This window comes from Lagenorhynchus albirostris, chromosome 12 (assembly GCF_949774975.1).
Source record: "Lagenorhynchus albirostris chromosome 12, mLagAlb1.1, whole genome shotgun sequence".
NCBI lineage: Eukaryota > Metazoa > Chordata > Mammalia > Artiodactyla > Delphinidae > Lagenorhynchus > Lagenorhynchus albirostris.
In genome coordinates, this window is record NC_083106.1 from 70,389,967 (window position 1) to 70,410,236 (window position 20,270).

Sequence of the window (20,270 nt, forward strand, 5' to 3'; positions counted from 1 at the left end):
ATGGAAATAGGTATCACATGAATAAACTGTGTGGAATAAACCAAATATTAAGAGTCTATATCCAGGGTTGGTGGGATTACAACTGATTCTATCACTTTCTTTTGTATTTCTATTTTCCAAGTTTTCTACCATGAATGTATATTTTATAATCACAAAAAATTGTTCTTTTTTAAAGTTGTGGTGTTTAAAATGGGTTAAACTTCAGTTATGTTAAAAATTCATATTTACGGAACAGCTCATTCTCCAACAATGCCTGATAAATGAGGCACTACAGTTGTTGTGTCAAAGAAGCATAATTAATAAAATAAGCAATAAATCAAACTTAGAGCCATTTTTTTAACGTGTATATTATGGTGTAGAACTGATTACGCTTTAAAAAAGTAAAACAAGGATGCATACCTTGGAGAACTAGGCCCTTCTTTGGCAAGTGGATCTGTCACTTGGCTCTTGGGAAGCATGCCTTCACAAAGAAAAACAAACAAAATAGCTACAGTTCATCCATGTATAATTTTTCTTTTTTTTTTTTCCCCATCTTTTCAGTAAACTTCTTATTGAAATATTATAAAAGGACACAAGTCATAAATGTACTACTCAATGGATTTTCATAAGTAAAACAAACTCTTGTAGCCAGCACCTCCCTGTGCCCCCTTCCACTCAGCACCCCTCCCCCAAGGGTAACCACTATTCTTTTAACATCATGATTAGTTTTTGCCTGCATTTGGCCTTTATAAAAAATGGAATAATAAAATATGTTCTCTTTTGGTCTGGCTTTTTTGGTCCAGCTCTATAGACATTTCAGTTAATGTCAAATCAGCATGATTAATAGTAAACAATAAATCAGGTCTGGAGCTTTCTGAGATTTTATCCAGGATGCTGAATACATCAGTAGTTTGTTCCTTTTTATTACTGAGTATTACTATACTGTATGAACATACCATATACCGGAACCTATTCATTCTCCTGTTGATGGACATTTGGGCAGTTTTTAGCTGTTACGTATAGTGCTGTTATAAATGTTCTTGTACATGTACATATACATTCTTAAAGAACATCCATCTACATTTCTGGTAGGTATATAGGACATGTATATGTTTAGCTTTAGTAAATACTGCTAAACAGTTTTCCAAAGTGGTAATACCAATTTACACTTTCTACCAGAAGTGTATGGGAGCCCTGTTGCTCCACCACCTTGCTGACACGTGGTATTCTGTCTTTTTTCATTTTAGACATTCTTGTGGATGTGCCCCAGCATCAAATTTTATTTTTTATTTTTATTTTTCTAAAGATTTAATTTTTAATTTATTTTTGGCTGCATTGGGTCTTCATTGCTACACGCGGGTTTTCTCTAGTTGTGGCGAGCTGGGGTTACTCTTCGTCGTTGTGGTGCATGGGCTTCTCATTGGGGTGGCTTCTCTTGTTGCAGAGCACGGGCTCTAGGCACACAGGCTTCAGTAGCTGTGGCTCATGAGTTCTAGAGCACAGGCTCAGTAGTTGTGGCTCACGGGCTTAGTTGCTCCGCGGCATGTGGGATCTTCCTGGACCAGGGCTCGAACCACTGTCCCCTGCATTGGCAGGCAGATTCTTAATCACTGAGCCACCAGGGAAGTCCTCAACATCACACTTTCAAGGCTCTGGTTTTCTCACTGTTTTTGAAAACTCTGAGAACACGCAAGAGCTCCAAAGATACTATCAGTGATACTGTCAGACAAACAACTTCAGGTGTTACATCACAAATTGCATAAAGTAGTCTACAATAAGACAATCTTTTCTAGTTAAAAAAGAAAAGGTAATTCATCTGGCAATCCAGCTTATTAGCTGAATTTCTATAACCTTCTTATGCAAATAGGGAGGGAAAAAAACCCAATTTTTAAACATACATTAGTAATACGGTTCAGTCAGAGTAGCCCCGTGCATTTCATAAGTGTCATACCAAACTTTTTTGGGGGGTTAGTGGCAGTGCCAGTCATAATTCCAAGTCATACTGAATGGCTGAGGAAGCCAGAACTGCCGAGCCCAGAGGAGGGGAGACTAATAGGCTGGCTGCTCAGCATCTGTGTAGACACTGGAAGAGCACCCCGTGCCTGAGGGAGGGACACATTCAGCCTGGCCTCTGAGGGTGGAACTCCTAGTCACCATGAGTATTCAAGCTAAGGGCAGATGAACACATGTTCAGGGATGTTATAGAAGGGATTATGGTAAGAGTCAGAGCTGTTCGATGCTTTGTGACCCCCTAGAGAGGTGGGAAAGGGAGGGTGGGAGGGAGGCTCAAGAGGGAGGGCAAATGGGGAGATATATGTATGCATATGGCTGATTCACTTTGTTGTACAGCGGAAACTAACAACATTGTAAAGCAATTATACTCTGATAAAGATATGTATATATAAAAGAATGTAAACAGTAATTACACTCCTGAAAAAAATCTATCCTATAAAATAAAAACATCAATATATAAAGATAAAAAAAAAAGGAGGGCTGCAATAAGGGATCTACAAAGTTCTCTGCCAAATCCTCTAAGCTTAGGCAAGTAAACACATCCTTTGTATAAAAAATATCTAAATACCCCAAATAATTCTGTGAGGCAATACTGTACACAGTCATGTGAATATGATTCATTTTTTACTATAAATGTATATGGCTTACCGTTTAAGAGTCTCTTTTCCTCATGATAGTCTGTACAGTGGTTTAGAAAAAAAGTTAGGTAAGAATATTGTAACATCAGAGAGAAGATCGGTTAATATTATTGAGTTAAAGGTAACAGCCCTCTTCTTGAAGGGCTTTCTTCCGAGGCCTGAGGAGAGAAATAAGGCTGATAAACAGATGGCCTATGCTTTAAGTAAGAAATTTCATCTCTGAAGACAGCAGGCCATTTCTGCAGGCATTTGTCTCCAATTTCACTGGGCTTTTTCCTCCTTCTTTGGACATTTTTGCTCTAATACCTTGATTAATTTCTTTAGAAAGCACATAAAGACCCAAGTTTTGTCCTGGTCATCATATTCTAAATTAGTCAAAACTATCCAAAGTTTATTAGATTACACTTTATATATGAAACATACATATTAACCCAAAGAAAGACACCTTATTATCTTTCCTATCTAAGTGAGCAGTTAAAATGATTATTATTACTCCAAATTTAAATGGCCAAAATGTTGAAAATATGTTAAGACTTTCACTTGTATATCAGTGCAATCAATCATTAGGGGTGCAAGCCAGAAAAAAATTTAATGGGTGTTTCCTTTCAGGATGGCAGCCAGCTCACAAATCTATATTATATTTTGATCACCACAAGTTTTATAACCATATGTCAAAATAAAACCCTCAGCAAGTTGCCAGAGTTTTAAAAAAAAAAAGAATGCCAAGCTAACACAAAATATTCAAGTAGTAAACTAAACTGATAGACATTACTTGTTAAGGTGACATCACCTTGTTTTGTAGAAAAATAAACCAAAGTACGTATATCAAAGCTTTCAAATTTTTTTATGTTCTGATTTTCAATCAGCCAGAGATCCCATAATTACTACCACTTCACTCACATGCCATAAAATACCCATGATTAACGAGGTCAGATAACCATTCTTTTTATTTTCCCCTTTTTACTGAAATAAGTTCATAGCTGAAAGGGATCTTAACAACATACACCAAATTTATCATGTGCTCCCCTCATTAAAGGCTGAAAATCAGAGGTCAGGACTTGAATGAACCCCACAGCTCTTTAGCAGCAAAGCCAAGATTAAACTTCATCTCCCCTGAAACTAAGCGCCATTTTTCTTAACATGCCATTGTGAGAGATAATACTTTCTGAAAAGACACAGGACCTGAAAACCATTTAAATTATGCCTCAAAATGAGCTTTGTTTCTCAACTGCCAGATGAAAATCTAGTCATTAGTTTGCAAGGGATCACTGATGTCCCTGCTTGCTGACTTACTTTCATACAATTTCATCTGTTTTTGCTACTGCAGTTGTGATCATTTGTTTTATCAATATCTTAGAACAAATAGCAAACTCACAGTAACATAAGTAAATTAAACCCAGTTTCAGTGTACAACATAGTTGGCAGTTTGATGAATCTCATTTATCATGTAAAACAACTTGTTTCTATCTAAGAGGCTCAGATTTTGAAAACTTGTCCCCAGGGAATTTGTTTCTAGGGAAAAAATATGTCATCTCATATGATTACTTCCTGTCTGATGTGAATTGATTTGAACCTGTCAGAACTTTATGGATCCTGCTAAGTTATTCATTTTTTTCTGAGTCTTTTTTTTCTTTAATAAAAGGAGTATCAATAGGAAGAGAACATCTAGCTAAATGATCTAAAATATCTTTAAAACTCCACTAGTGGGCTTCCCTGGTGGCACAGTGGTTGGGAGTCCGCCTGCCGATGCAGGGGACATGGGTTCTTGCCCCGGTCCGGGAGGATCCCACGTGCCGCGGAGCAGCTGGGCCCGTGAGCCATGGTCACTGAGCCTGCGCGTCCGGAGCCTGTGCTCCGCAGCGGGAGAGGCCACAACAGTGAGAGGCCCACGTACCACAAAAAAAAAAAAACAAAAAAAACAAAAAAACAAAAACCTCCACTAGTGTACTTTTGCAACTCTTTTTGAAAACTGAGTCACAGAAATACGAGAGGCTATTTGTTTTTACTGCTAAGCACATTTACATCAGAGTTACTCTAGGCACATGAGATACTTTCCTCTCTAACAAGAAATCTAACATTCTGTCTTGATACCTAATTCCATCATTTGGTTGGCTCCATGGCCAAGAAAATTTGCATCTTCTTATAATATTGGTTAGACTGCATTACTCTGATCAGAACCTCTGCTTTCTGGAAAGGTCTGAGTCCTTTAGAAGACTGGAGCTGTGATCTATCAGCACTCAACTCTTCTTTGGTAAGAGGGCTGGCGACAATTTTTAACTGTGAACCCAATCTAGTTTACCTCTTCTAAGTGGAGCCGCAGAAGGATCCCCTGGGATGGGGAAAGTTAAAAAACAAGCAAACAAACAAACCCTGTCTTACTAGTATACTGATTCATTTAACAAATACCTGTTGACCATCATCTTAATAGGGATAGTGACACAATATGAAACCCTTTGGATAAAAAGTTAGGAAAATACGACTGTATGTTCAGTTTGCTTATACATGCGTAAAGATGATTTGGAAGGATACACAATAACACAGTTACCTGCATCTGTGCACAGGAGGGAAAAGGGTAGGTGGGAGACAAAGGTATGACCATGGCACTTCTCATTCTGGAATCGTGAATGTATTACTGAAAAAATTAAATAAACTAAATTGGAAACTTCAATATGGTCTTTTCAATATGATATGATAAATGTTTTAAAAGAGAAATATAGAAGGTGGCATGGAAGCACAGGGATGAGGGAGGGCACTGCTACTTGAAATTTGAAAGGATTTCATTGAGGAAATAATATTTTAGCTACATTTTGAAAATATGTAAGCATTTTTTAGGAGGCCCTGAACAAAAAACATTCTAGGAAGACAAATGCCGCACTTTTACATCTGAATGTCATATTTATCCGTAGCTACATACCCCACCTTCCTTTCTCACTCCAAAAGGCTGATGTCACGTAACTATCAGATAGGAGCTCTGTCTTATTACCAGGGATCTTAGTCACAAAATCCAAAGTGTACCATTCCATGTTCCCTTTACTGCTTTGCCTGGCCAGAAGACTCCCTGGTTCTCTACAATGTGTTTAATAACCATTTTTCTCTAGAAATTCTTCCTCATCTCTAAAGAGAACTAACTCTTCATAACACAACTGAGGCCTAATTCTTGGTTTTGTTTCCGAAGTCATAAACTCATTTCTCAAATTCTATAAAATTTAATAATTTATGTATTTCTAAACTATCCTTCTCTTTTACTCTCCTTAATTTATCTTTGTAAATATCCTCTGAATCATCTTCAAATTTTGTACATCTCTCAAACTTCAAGGCCCAGAAGTTTACTCCTTATCCTAGAAGTAGTCTACTAGCAGAATTAAAATAAAGGTTCAATAGTTCAAACACATACTCTGAAAAATTCCAGGATTAAAAAGTTCTAAAAGTACCAGACTATATAGTTACTTATTCCTGGTCAGTTTTTCTCTCCACGATTCATTTAACTAATCACAGCAAATACTGCATTTTTAGACGTTTGTATTTTCTGCTTTCAAGGCTATACTTGTCATTTTTTATTCAATTCTCCAATTTATTAGTTATTTTCTACTCTTGTCCTATCCTCAGAGGGATTAACCACTCCTTTCTTATTTGGTATTACCTATACACAAATATACATGTTCAAAAATCATTTTTCAGGACTTCCCTGGTGGTCCAGTGGCCAAGATTCCACGCTCCCAGTGCAGGGGGCCCGGGTTCGATCCCACATGCCGCAACTAAAGATCCCGCGTGCTGCAACTAAGACCCGACACGGCCAAATAAATAAATAAATATTTTTTAAAAAGCACGTTAAAAACAATCATTTCTCTCTGAAAACAAAACAAATACTAACTTAAACCAAACACTGGCCAGTCACAATCATACAGCAAAACCCCCTTCCTGCTCAGGCCTGCATCTGCCCCCTGACCGGGGACTTCTCACCCCCCATTTTTAATTACCTGTCCCTTATATCTTTCTGGCAGGAATCACTGAGACAGTGGGACCTATAGCACAAAAGTAGATGAAGGTAGCCTGGCTGAGAAAGCAAATCTGCTCAGCCAGTAAAGTCCACTTCATCATGACACCCACCCCTTTCTCTCCACTAGTAACTGTCTTGCTTCCCCCGTACTGAGCCTCTGAGCTTGTGCTCTGTCCACCCACTTGAGCCCTGAACTGTCCCCATCTTATCAATGAGGAAACGGTAGCTCCTAGAAGAGGGAACTTTGACTGACTATACAGAAGCTGACCTCCCAGCTGGCAGCCAGCCCACCCAATTAGTGATGCCACTAATACCATCATTTTTAAGAATAAAAAACTAATTCATATATGAGGGTTTCTCCATGTCAGCACTAGGAACAGTTGGGGCCGGACGATTCTTCGTCATGGGAGTGTATCCTGTGCCTTGTAGGGGATTTAGCAGCACCCCTGACCTCTCCTCTACCCACGGGAATGCCACTAGCATCTAGTTCAGCTGTGACAACCAAATCATCTCCAGACATTGCCAAATGTCCACTGGGGAGCAAACTCAACCCAGGTTGAACCACTGGCATATACCAAAGAGAAATAAATTAGTTGAAAGAAGATAACTTTAATGAGGTGATTTTCTGCCTCACAAAAGGAAGCACCCAGGATTTCTCTCAATGGTGGGCTTCTCCTATCAAATAACTGTAGCCTTTAAGGAAAGTACATATACCTACAAGCCTCAGGATCTTCCCTTTTAAACTGACGGTGTTAGAACAGCTCTAAATCCCTCTTCCACCTCAAAAGTATTCTACTGATCTATGGTTCTAAGTGCTTTATAGTCAGCAAGCGCTTGTGAAAACTAAAAACATAAAGTATTAGAAACCATGATAAAACAATGAGAAATTAAGAAGAAACATTCCTGACACTGGGCTATGCCATTAGAAAATGTGACTATTTTACAGAATGGCCATCATTAAAAACTCTACAAATAACGAATGCTGGAGAGGAGACGATGTGGAGAAAAGGGAACCCTCCTACACTGTGGGTAGGAATGTAAACTGGTGCAGCCACTATGGAAAACAGTATGGTGGTTCCTCAGAAAACTAACAGTAGAGCTACCATAAGATCCAGCAATCCCACTCCTGGGCATATATGTGGAAAAAACTCTAATTCAAAAAGATACATGCACCCCTATGTTCACAGCAGCACTATTCACAATAGCCAAGACATGGAAACAACCTAAATATCCATCGAGAGATGAGTGGATAAAGAAGATGTGGTATATATACAATGGAATATTACTCAGCCATAAAAATGAATGAAATAATGCCATTTGCAGCAACATGGATGGACCTAGAGATTATCGTACTAAGTGAAGTAAGCCAGAACAAGAAAGACAAATACCATATGATGTCACTTATATGCGGAATCTAAAATATGACGCAAATGAACCTATCTATGAAACAGCAACAGACTCATAGAGAACGGACTGGTGGTTGCCAAGGGGGAGGGGGTGGGGGAGGGATGGAGTGGGAGGTTGGGTTTAGCAGATGGAAGCTTTTATATATAGAACTGGATAAACAACAAGCTCCTACTGTACAGCACAGAGAACTATATTCAATATCCTATGATAAATCATAATGGAAAAGAATATTAAAAAAAAGAATGTGTGTGTGTGTGTATATACATAACTAAATCACTTTTCTGTATAGCAGAAATTAACACAATATTGTAAATCAACTATATTTCAATAAAAAATATATATATAAAGAAAATGTGACTATTTAAAAAATTTAATATATTAAAATTTTAAGAGTGCATTTATGATCTGGTACAGTGCTGTCCAGAAGAAATATAATGCAAGCCACAAATATAATTTAAAATTTTCTAATAACCGTATTAACTATGTACAAAGAAACAGGTCAAATTAATTTTAATAATATATTTTCTCTTAATGCAACATATCCAGAATCTTGTCATTTCAACATGTAATCAATGTAAAGTTGTCAGATATTTTACATTCTTTTTTTCATCCTAAGTCTTGAAATGCAGTATTTTACGCTTGTAGCACATCTCAATTTGGAGAGTATTTCCATACTCAATAGCAGCCACATGTGGCCAGTGGCTATAATAATGACAGCAAAGGACTCAAAAAAGGGCAAAAAGAACACTTGTCATCTTTGCCAGAGAATGAAGTGTTCCACATAAATAATCAGTAACTGAAGCTCACCTTTTCAAGCCAAGTTTCTCCCTTTATTCATTATTGATATCTTTCTAAAGCACAATACAAACCAAAATACTTTTTAAACAAAGGATTATAAAAAACCCACTGATTCTTCTCTTGATAAGGACCCACTAGTATTATGTGTTTTATATTCTGACACTGTTAGCTCTTCTGTGTTCTTCCCAGATATCACTCCTACCCCAGAAGCCAGCAGATAAATGGAAAACTGTCCTCCCGGGACTGCTCAGCTGTGGGGATGCCTACAAAATGCTACTTCTGGCTCCTCCCTGCACTGGGGTCTGGCAGGTCACCCCACCTAAAAGATGGTGTCAAGGATCTCGTATTGAAAGAAGCCCATGTATAACATTTCTCTTCAGTATATCCATCCCCCCCCAAACCCCTGTAAATCCTCATGTCAGCAAGTCTCCACCTACTGTTTCCACTTCGTCTCTGTTTTCATCCTCTATTCCTACTTAATCTGTTTTCATCCTCTATTCCCACTTCATCTCTGTTTACACCTCTGTTCCCATTTCATCTAGAAGCTGTAGTTGTGGAGTGAACATAGTCTCTAGTTTGCTACAGTTACAGTTTACTGCCTGCCCCCTGTTGTCTCAGTATAACTACTAATAGAGGCTCCATTCATTCTCCAATCTGCCCCAGTTTGGACAATTACACGGTCACCCCATCTAATAGTTTCTATCCTTAAGTCTCACGCCAGCAGACTTCAAGGATCAATCTCTGCCTGTAGATGAAAGGCATAGGAGGTACTGTTAAAACAACATTCACTTTAATTATCATGAACATTCTTGACACATTAAACCTTTCTCTTTAGTTACTTTGTCCCTTTTATATGATCTACTAGCTCTGGTTAGCTTGGAGTTCACACTGTTATCTTGCTGGATCTTAAGTCTCTACTGTTCCAAAAACCCGATCCATTTACTTGCGGTCAACAACCTTCCTGATTTGTAAAGTTCTTGTCTTTGCTTCCTAATGCCTTGCGAGTTCTCTCACATCACTACCTGCTACTGGCCTCATCTTAGCAAAACACTTATAACCCAAAAAGGCTTTATAGTGAAACAGAGATTCATAAACATGTTCTCACATGCCCTGTCAATAATAATGATAATACTTAATTTTTCCCAGAAGCAGAGCCATGGTAAGACACATGCTGATAATTATAGGGATACAAAGGAATAGAAAATGTAAGCAGCCTCAGTACTGTAGGAGCAGAGGGGCAAAAGCAGCCACCACAGCAATAACCACTTCTACTATTCCCACCACCTGTTGCTTCTAATGCATCAGGTGGTTAGCAAACATCATTTAATCCTCACAATGACTTTGGGATGTTTCATTCTAAGACCCCATTTCACTGCTGAGCAAAACCACTCAGATCTGTTAACCGACGCTGAAGATCAACAGCTCATGAGTGTAATTTGAGGTGGAGATGAGATCTGAAGCCATGTTAGTTTCTATCAAACTTGTGCTTTTTCTATGGATCATGCAGCCTCAGGAACCACTACTAGGGCCAGAGAAAGTGTGAAAAAGGAAACTTTTAATTTATGAATACACAGTATCTCAGAGTCCATTTCTCATTCTGGATAAGAAATATGTTTGCACTTCCCTGAACCAGGTGGTGAGAAGGAGAAGGAATATTCATTATGGTTTAGTTCTTCACCATTAGGATTTAGTCAGAAATCCCAGTTTCCTCAGCCCTTCTGATTTTGGTTTCATAAATCTGTTTGTTTGTTTTTGTCAGTCTTAACTACCTTTATTTCATCCTTGTTACTGAATGACTTTAGGTTGTCAGTTGTTTTCCCTCAGAACTTCCAAGATACTGATCTCTTTGTCTCCTATTGATGTTCTAGTAAATTAGCAGTAACAGCTAGTAAATTACACTGGTAAATTAGCTGTCAATTTACTAATCACTGGTTTGTTAGTAAACCTATCTCTCTCTGGCTGTTGTCTTTGGTATTCTGCAGTTTTACCATGAACAGTCTATGTGTGGATTTCTTTTTATTTATCTTGATTGGGGATTTGCTGAACTTGCTAAATCTGAGATTTGTGATTTACCAATTCTGGAAAAGTCTCAGCCATTCAGATGTTGCCTCCTCCTCATTCTCACTACTACTTCCTTCTGGAAATCTGATGACAAGTGTTAGGTCTTATTGCTCTATCCTCTGCGTCTCTTGCATATTTTTCTATCATTTTGTTTCTATGCACCATGTTCTGTTCAACGTCTGCTGCTCAGTCTGGCAGTTCACTCAACTCTTCTACTACGTCTAAACTCTAACTATTCATGCTATGCACTTTTTAATCTCACCAGCTCCATTTTTCATTTCTAGGAGTTTTATTTCTTTTCAATTTTACATGATTATTTTAGCAGTCTCTTGCTTTACTCATGTTACCAATTCATTCTTATTTTCCTAATCACTTCAAACATAATTATTTTTATTCATAATTATTTTTATAATTACTTGTGTACAAATAATAAAGTCCAAGGGGTGAAATTCTGCTTTTGTTTCTGCTGACTTGCTTCCTCAAGTGTTGTTTAATTTTTCTACTGTACGCTAATAACTGGTGATGTGTCCCTGTGGGAGTTTTAAGGGTTTTAGCTTGAAAGTTTGTTCCGCCATTAAAAATGTGTACATAAATCTGCCAAGCAGGCAGGGAAACCAGTAATGGAAGACCATTTTATTTCTCGGTTTGAGGTTTCTAAGACCACATACGTGGTATATATATTTGAATTCCCAACTCTTACGTGCGCAAGACTGTGGTTACAAATTCTCAAAGGAGATTTCTCTTTCCTCTCCTCCATCACCTCATAAACAAGGTGAAGGCAGACTATCCTGACATCTCCCTTTGTTGTTGCACAGCTTTCTTTTCAAGTCTTCCCATTTCACTGATCATATAGACTTCAAGAGTCAAGCCATAGGCAGGGATCTCAACTCCAACTCCCTGCCTTTACAGACCCAAGATCCGGTCTCCCATTTCCTATGTGACCATTAAAATTCCCGTGTGGCTCTACGTTCCAAGTATCTGATAAGTGCTTTGGGGAAATGGAGGCATCAGAACTAGCTTATCATCCTGGACTGCCGCCTCTAGCACCGCCCCCCCCCTTTTTTTTAAATTAAATATCTGGGGACTTCCTTGTGGAATCTGCTCATTTTAAACGGTGTTTGCCGTATCTGATGAAACATTCTGAAGATTATCTGTCTTTCACTTCCAGGGAGGAAGGAAGGAAACCAGAAAAACCCTTTTATTCATTTCATGTCTCCTATGACACAGACGCCTAGGGAGCTGGCATGCTTTCTGGCCACACTGAACGGTATCACCGAGAAGCACATGACCTTTAGTGCCGGACTGTAAACAAGATATGTAATGTCCAGGATGAGGTAAAATTAGTCAGTTAGAAGCTTTCCTTAAGAACACGGCCCCTGCTGGCAGTGAACAGGTGAACTCAGGAGCAATTAAGAGAAGAAAGGGATTTGTTTACAAGAGTAAACTGGTTTGGAAGAACTGCCAGACACTAAAGTTCAAACTAGTTTGCTTTTGGTATACACGCAGACCTCGTTTTATTGTGCTTTGCTTTACTGCACTTCACGGATACTGCGTTTTTAAAAACTGATGGTTTGGGGCAACCCGGCATTGAGCAAGTCTATTGGTGCCATTTTTCCAACCGCATTTGCTCGCTTCATGATTCTAGGGCACGTTTTGGTAATTCTGGCAATATTTCAAACCTTTTCATCATTATTGTATTTGTTACGGTGATCTGTGAGCAGTGATCTGATGTTACCATTGTAATTATTTTGAGGCACCACAAACTGCACCCACATAAGACTGCAAGTTCAATCTATAAATATGTGTGATCTGACTGCTCCATCGACTGCCCATTTCTCCATCTCTCTTCCTCTCCTTGGGCCTCCCTATTCCCTGTGACACAACAATCTGAAATTAGGCCCATTAATATAACCCTACAATGGCCTCTAAGTGTTCAAGTGAATGGAAGAGTCCCACGACTCTCCCTTTAAATAAAAAACTAGAAATGATTAGGCTTAGTGAGGAAGGCATGTCAAAAGCCAAGACAGTCTGAAAGCTAGGCCTCTTATACCAGACAGTTGGCCAAAGTGTGAATGCAAAGGGAAAATTCTTGAAGGAAATCGAAAGTGCTACTCCAGGAAAGCAAAACAGCCTTACTGCTGACATGGAGAAAGTTTTAGTGACCTGGATAGAAGATTAAACCAGCCACGACATTCCCTTCAGCCAAAGCCTAACTCAGAGCAAGACCCTAATCTCTTCAATTCTATGAAGGTCGAGAGAGGAGAGGAAGATACAGAAGAAAAGTGTGAAGCTAGCAGAGGTTGGTTCATGAAGTTTAAGGAGAGAAGCCATCTCTATAACATAAGAGTTCACAGGGAAGCAGCAAGAGCTGATGTAGAAGCCGTAGCATGTTATCCAGAAGATCTAGCTGAGATAATTAATGAAGGTGGCTACACTAAACAACAGATTTTCAGTGTAGATGAAACAGCCCTCTACTGCAAGAAGATGCCATCTAGGACCTTGATAGCTAGAGAGGAGAAGTCAATGCCTGGCTTCAATGCTTCAAAGGACAGGCTGACTCTCTTGTTAGGGTCTGATGTAGCTGCTGACTTGAAGTCGAAGCCAGGGCTCACTTAACCATTCTGAAAATCTTAGGGCCCTTAAGAACTATGCGAAATCTACCCGGCCTGTGCTCTATAAATGGAATAATAAAGCACATCTGTTTATAATACGGTTTACTAAATATTTTAACCCCACTGTTGAAAACTACTGCTCATAAAAGAAAGATTCCTTTCAAAATATTACTGCTCACTGACAATGCACCTGGTCACCCAGGATGTCTGATGGAGATGTTCAAGGAGATTCATGTTGTTTTCACGCCTGCTGACATAACATCCATTCTGCGCCCTGTGGATCAAAAAGTCATTTAGACTTTCAAGTCTTATTATTTAAAAAATACATTTTGTAAGGCTATAGCCCCCACAGATAGTGACTCCTCTGATGGATCTGGGCAAAGTCAATTGAAAACCTTCTGGAAAGAGTCACTATTCTAGATGCCATCAAGAACATTCCTGATTCATGGGAACAGGTGAAAATATCAACATTAGCAGGAGACTGGAAGAAGTTGATTCTAACCCTCCTGGATGACTTTGAGGGGTTCAAGACTTCAGTGGAGGAAATAATTGCAGTCACGGTAGAAACAGGAAGAGAACTGGAATTAGAGGTGGAGCCTGAAGATGTGACTGACTTGCTACAATTTCATGATAAAACTTGAACAGATGAGGGGTTGCTTCTTATGGATGAGAAAAGAAAGTGGTTCCTGAGATGGAATCTACTCCTGGTGCAGATGCTGTTAAGATTGTTGAAATGACAACAAAGAATTCAGAATAGTACAGAAACTTAGCTGATAAAGCAGCAGCAGCGTTTGAGAGGACTGATTGATTTTGAAAGAAGTTCTACTGTGGGTAAAATGCTACCAAACAGGTCTGCATTCTACAGAAGAATCGTCATGAAAGGAAGAATCAATCAACGTGGCAAACTTCACTGCTGTCTTATCTTAAGAAGTTGCCACGGCTACCCCAATTTCAGCAGCCACCACCCTGCTCAGTCAGCAGCCATCAGCATCAAGGCAAGACCCTCCACCAGCAGAAAGACTGACTCTCTGAAGGCTCAGATGATGGTTAGCTTTTCTCAGTAACAAAGTGTCTTTAAATTAAGGTATGTATGTTGTTTTTTCAGACATACTGCTATTGCACATTTAATAGACTGGAATAGAGTGTAAACGTAACTTTTATGTGCACTGGGAAACCAAAAAATTCACGTGAGTTGCTTTATTGCAATATTTGCTTTATAGCAGTGGTCTGGAACTGAATCTGCAATACTTCCAAAGTATGCCTGTATGCGTGTACTGCTTATTTGTTTTATAGCAATAGAAAGAAAAAATCCTTTTTGAGCCTCTGTTAAATTCATGCTAATTTACTCACATTAATTCTCAGCCCTATGAGTAATGTGTACAGATGAAAAAACTTGAGGCTCAGAGACAGAAACTGCCATCTTTATGGCACAGCCAATAGGCCATGGAGCTAGGGTTCAAATCTAGGTACGCCTGTGCTATTTCTATACAGCTGACACAGGCCTCTAACAATAAGGCCTTGAAATACAAAACTCACTGAACTAAATAAATAGTAGCGGAGTCAGCTCAAACAAGCCAATGTATTCCGAATTTGGATGTCAAAATCAGGAGTTGTTCAAAAGAAACGACTCAGTTCCATCTACGGTAAAGGATTTAAGCAAAGTACTCCTGCTACTCCAATTGCCTGTCTAAACTTTTCAAAGGGCGCTCTTCCAAAAGAAGCTTAGGAGGAAAGAGATGATCTCCAACACCATGCCGATTGTTGAGTGGCAGTTTGGAAGGTAAGGGAAAGAAATCGTTTTTTGTTTGTTTGTTTGTTTGTTTAACATTTATTTATTTATTTGGCTGCACCAGGTCTTAGTTGCAGCACGTGGGATCTTCGTTCCAGTGTATGGGATCTTTAGTTGCGGCATGTGGGATCTCAGTTGCGGCATGCGTGTGGGATCTAGTTCCCTGACCAGGGATCAAACCCAGGCCCCCTGCATTGGGAGCACAGAGTCTTAATTGCTGGACCACCAGGGAAGTCCCAAGCAATTGGTTTCTTTAAAAGTACTTTAAAATCAGTTTTTATGGTAAAGAGTCAAGGAGTGGAAAAGTTCAAGGCAAATGGGGAGACAAAGCTGAGAGGGGAAACTTTACTGTATAACTTTTTATATTTTCTGATTTTTGAGTCATGTGAATACAATTACATATTCAAAAAATTAAATTTTAGGAAACTAGTCTAAAAGTCACTTCCAACCAACTGTTCGAGCTACTCTATGTAACAAGAGAATAAAAGACTAATGAAAACTAAGTAAATAAAGTTCTTTCACTTCCGTTATGCTTATTCTCCACACTATGAATGTTCTCTCAAAACATGCCAAATATTTAAGGTAAAGTCATTGTTTCATTCTAAAGAACTAAAGTAAAATCTTTACAGTGGCTAGAACAGGGCGCCAGTGAAATGAGAACAATTTAGTGATTTCTTTAAATCTATTTGCTGAAATCCACCTAAAAGACAGTCCATGTGTATCACACATCAATGCCAGTTTAGCCCTGGCTTCACGTACCTTTAGGAAAAGCAGGTTTAACGGCCATCCTGCCAACCAGGCATTCTTTCAGCATGGATTCATAGTTGACCCAACGATGAACCTGGTGTGGGAGAAAAATAGCAGAAAAGCAACATGACTCTAACTCCATGAGATGCCCTAATTTTTTTCTGATGAAAACTAAATATTCTTACACGGCTCTGAAAAACTAAGACGCAGATTCAATTAGCCAACAAGGGAGTGACAAAATGGGAGCATATATAGGGACTTTAGAACAATGTTCTCAAAGTGTTGTGTACAGACCTCTGGAGGTTACTGACGCCCTTTCAGATACCCACGAGGTCTTGATTAGTTTCATAATAATACTAAGATGTTATTTGCCTTTTTCTTGTACTGACATTTGCAGTGATGCTGAAATAGCAATGGTGGGTAAACCAGTTTGCATCTTAGCACAAATCAAGGCAGTGGTCTCAATCATTACACTGCTTACCACCACAGACCCACGGGGCTGGAGGGAGTTGGTTTCATTTAAGAATATCCTTCATGAAGTAGAAAAAAAATTAATTTTCTTAAACCTCAACCCTTGGTTACAGGTCTTTTTTATATGCTGTGTGACAAAATGGGAAGTTCTCAAAAACACTTCTGCTGCTAAGTAAGATGGTTGCTGCGAGGAAAAACACTTAGGCAACTGTTTGATTTGCCTATTAAACTGTGTTTTTTCTTGAAAGTCTATTTACCCATAAAAGAAAAAGAATGACCTATAAACTAGTTACTCAGACTTGGGTATCTGATAGACATTTTCTTCTAAATGAACAAAGTGAGACTGTCACTTCAAGGGAAACAACTGACAGTATTTGTTGCCAGAATTACTAGTGGGAATTAAATTTAAACAACCTTTCTGGAGGGCATCTTCTCAATATATATTAAGAGCCTTAAAATATGCAGCTCTTCCCTTCAGTAATTCAGGAATTTACCTGAGAAAATATTTGCATATACACAAAGATGCAGGCACCAGGATACTCATCATAGCACTAGTTATATTAGCAAAATATTGGGAACAACCTAAAAGTCCAATTGTAAAAGACCAGTAAAGGAAAATTATAATATATTATTCCATGCTATATAATCACTAAATAATCAGGTCAAATAATACTGATACCAGAATCTTTATGTATGTTCCTGAGTAAATAAATATACACTAAAATAGAAAATATGTAAAAAATATATATGTACTTATGAATGCACACTAATTAATATAACTTGAAATTTTATTTCCAAATAGTTATGGAGTCTCCAGTAATGTGTAAAGCACCATCTCTGGGGTTATGGGGTTGGCTAGAATTTTAACAGATAGATGAAGGAGCAGGATAGTCAAAGAGACAAAGGTATGGGGTTTGTCTATCATGGAACTGGTGATTTGCTCAAAGCACTTCAGTTCCAAAGCAAGTTGCATGTTGAGAATATTTACCTTGATACATTATTTTTAGGCCCTCAAGTGCCAGAATAATGACTTTGAATTTATTACACTGTCATTGGTGAGCCTCTGAAACTTGTAGAACAAGATGTAAGACGATTGTCTTTAAGAGTACTATTCTAGCTGTCATGTTATCTAAATTGGTACTGAAGGTAAAGATACCGGGACAGTATTAAAATATTAGGGCTAGAGAGGGTGATGACGACTTGACCTAAGGCAGTGGGAAGACAGAAAAGGTGCAATGTTTAAAGACAGCATCATAGAAGTTCGCCAGTGATTAGATGTTGAGGCACATCTGTTACCAAGACTGTTGCCCCAGAACCATACTCCTGCCCCTCCCTCAGACGGAAGCTAACTGCCCTTATCGAGTTTCAGGCCTAAGTACAAAAGGAGGAAGCTGCTCCTAGAGAAATTTCTAAACAACTGGTTAGAACTAACGAGGCCCCAAATGGCAGAAGACCTAAACTCCAGTGGACCTCGAGCCTCATTACACACTCACTGTAATACATTAGCATGCTATAAGCGACACACCCACCAGCGCCATGACAGTTGACAACTGCCATGACAGCAACCAGAAGAGCCCAAAAAGGGACTGAAAAGGAGTGTTGCCTCAGCTCCTGGTCCAAACACACCCCCAGTTCTCGGATAAGTCATGAATATTCCTCCCACCCTCTACTCAATTCCCACCATTTTACCTCAACCTTCCTATATATATGGTGTCTCAGCCTGAGTCAGGTTGAGAAGTTGATCTGCAAACTAGTTCTTGCTTCTCCATTCTTTGGCCACCGAAGAAAGCTTGTGCTGTTCCAGTCTCAGCACTGGTTTTGTTATTGGCTATACGAATCCAAGCAGAAAAAGAACCTCCCAGGCTGAGACAAGGGATCTCGACCTGGGCCAAGACCCTGGCACAGGTCCAGGTGACCACTTCAATAATACAATGAGAGAAGGTAAAGATTACTCAAGTGGTTTCAAGTTCCCATTTCCAGAAACAGGAAACAGTAGAAAAAACAAAGGGAAGAAGATGAGTTGATAATTATCTGAGGGCACACTGAGTTCAATTGCCAACAGGTTTTCAAATCGCCCATCAGCCAACTGGAAATACGAAACGAGAAGTCAGAAGTGAGATCAAAACTAGAGACAGACGTCTGACGATAAAGAGATTACTTAATATTCTTTGTACAACTCAAATACTAGATATTAGAGATATAAGACACTTCACCACTGTTTCTAGAATTTTATCAAGTTGTTTACTTCTGTGGTGAGTAAAAGTCATAAATAAACATCACTGGTCTTATTAAAGCCAAGGGGAATGCAGCAATCTGGTAACTAAAGTGTGGACAAAGGGTGTAGCCTGACATTTCAGTAATCAAAGGATGTCGCAGCCATAAAGCCATCAAGCCACTGCAGCCGCCCCCAGTGGTGTGGCCTAAGAGGAATTCAGCATGGAGAAAAAGAGGATACTGGCCCTAGAGTTAAGGTGCATATTAAAGGAACAATTTCAACAAGCCCAGACTCTTGCATCTTCCCATACACAGAAAAGCACTAAAATAATTAACTGAGATGCCTGCTTTTTGTGATTAGTAGTAATGTTTCGATGTTCTACTACATGTTTTTTCCCAGCAAAAGCTCCTATATATCCTGGTTTCTCCCTTACCTCTTTGGAACAGTTTCTCAGAGCTATCTGAGAGGCTGTTTCCAGACTACAGTCCTCAGTAACGCCTCAAATAAAACATAATTCTCAACTTTTAGGTTGTGCATTTTTTTTTGGTCAACAAAAGTACTGTTGAAACTGCTAAAGAATTTAACAATATAGCAGTTCTTGTGACTTCCCCAAAACAAGCTTATTTCAATAAGGTCCATATAATCGCACAACACTAAGAAATATGAACAGGGCTAGATGTTACCGGAAACTCATCTTGTGGAAGAGTACATTCAGCATCAAGAGGTTACAGGTGTCAGCTAAAAACTGGTACTTGCCATCTTGCCTCTTCAAGGACTAAGTCACTAGCCACTGCAGCTGCTGACCTTCAACACCCCCCGAAAGGAGTGCAGGGTGGAGAGCAGGAATGACGCACTCTGTACTCTGGGAAAAACTGGCAGAACGGGCCTTCGGAGAGTTAGATATTTTCAGGAGATGGTTTTATGAGCCCAAATTCCTGCATCTTCTCATGTCTAGAAAAGCACTAAGCTCATTTAGGGTGACATCTGCTCCTCGTAACTAGCCGTAAGCATCTGCCAAAATGTGTGCCTGACTCCACGCACCCCTCTTCACTAAAATCATACAATACCGACATCTCCCTCTACCTCTTGGGAGCAGTTTCTCAGAGCTACCTGAAATGCTGTCTCCCAGGCTACAGTCCTCATTTCGCCCCAAATAAAACTTAACTCACAACTCTCACATTGTGAATTTTTTTTTCAGTTGACACAGGACAGATAAAAGTATGGTAGACAAGTTTTCCGGCAAATATTCCCAAACTTTCTATTTGGCTTGCACGGCTAGCCAATAACAAATATCAAATGACAACGGGAATTTAAATCAGCAATGAGGACCTCCCAAGGAGAATCCTATTATCACCAATGGGTAAAAATGACTTTTCTCCAACCCAGGAAAAACATTAACAGCAAATGAGATTCGGTTATTTAAGCAGATGCACGTAAGTACATTAAAATACAAAACAAATTGTATTTCTGGTATCCTGGTCAAAAAATAAATCCTACAACGGATGAGAAGGTAAGAGGAACAGAAATCAAATTTCATTTGTTC

At 39.1% G+C, this 20,270-nt stretch overlaps 1 protein-coding gene across 5 annotated transcripts in view; it reads right to left on the reverse strand.

Annotated features, from left to right (window-relative positions):
- LOC132530576 (cytochrome b5 reductase 4) overlaps positions 1-20,270 on the reverse strand; it is an 83,100-nt gene that overhangs the window by 36,312 nt on the left and 26,518 nt on the right. For all 5 annotated transcript variants that reach the window (XR_009543823.1, XM_060167809.1, XM_060167806.1 and 2 more), the window contains 3 exons: positions 16,054-16,135; positions 2,641-2,670; positions 400-460 (listed from right to left, as the gene is read on the reverse strand). Coding sequence is in view for 4 of the 5 variants with exons in the window: in XM_060167809.1 (XP_060023792.1) it covers positions 400-460; positions 2,641-2,670; positions 16,054-16,135 (173 nt within the window). In the remaining variant the exon portion in view is untranslated. The remainder of the gene's footprint in view (positions 1-399; positions 461-2,640; positions 2,671-16,053; positions 16,136-20,270) is intronic.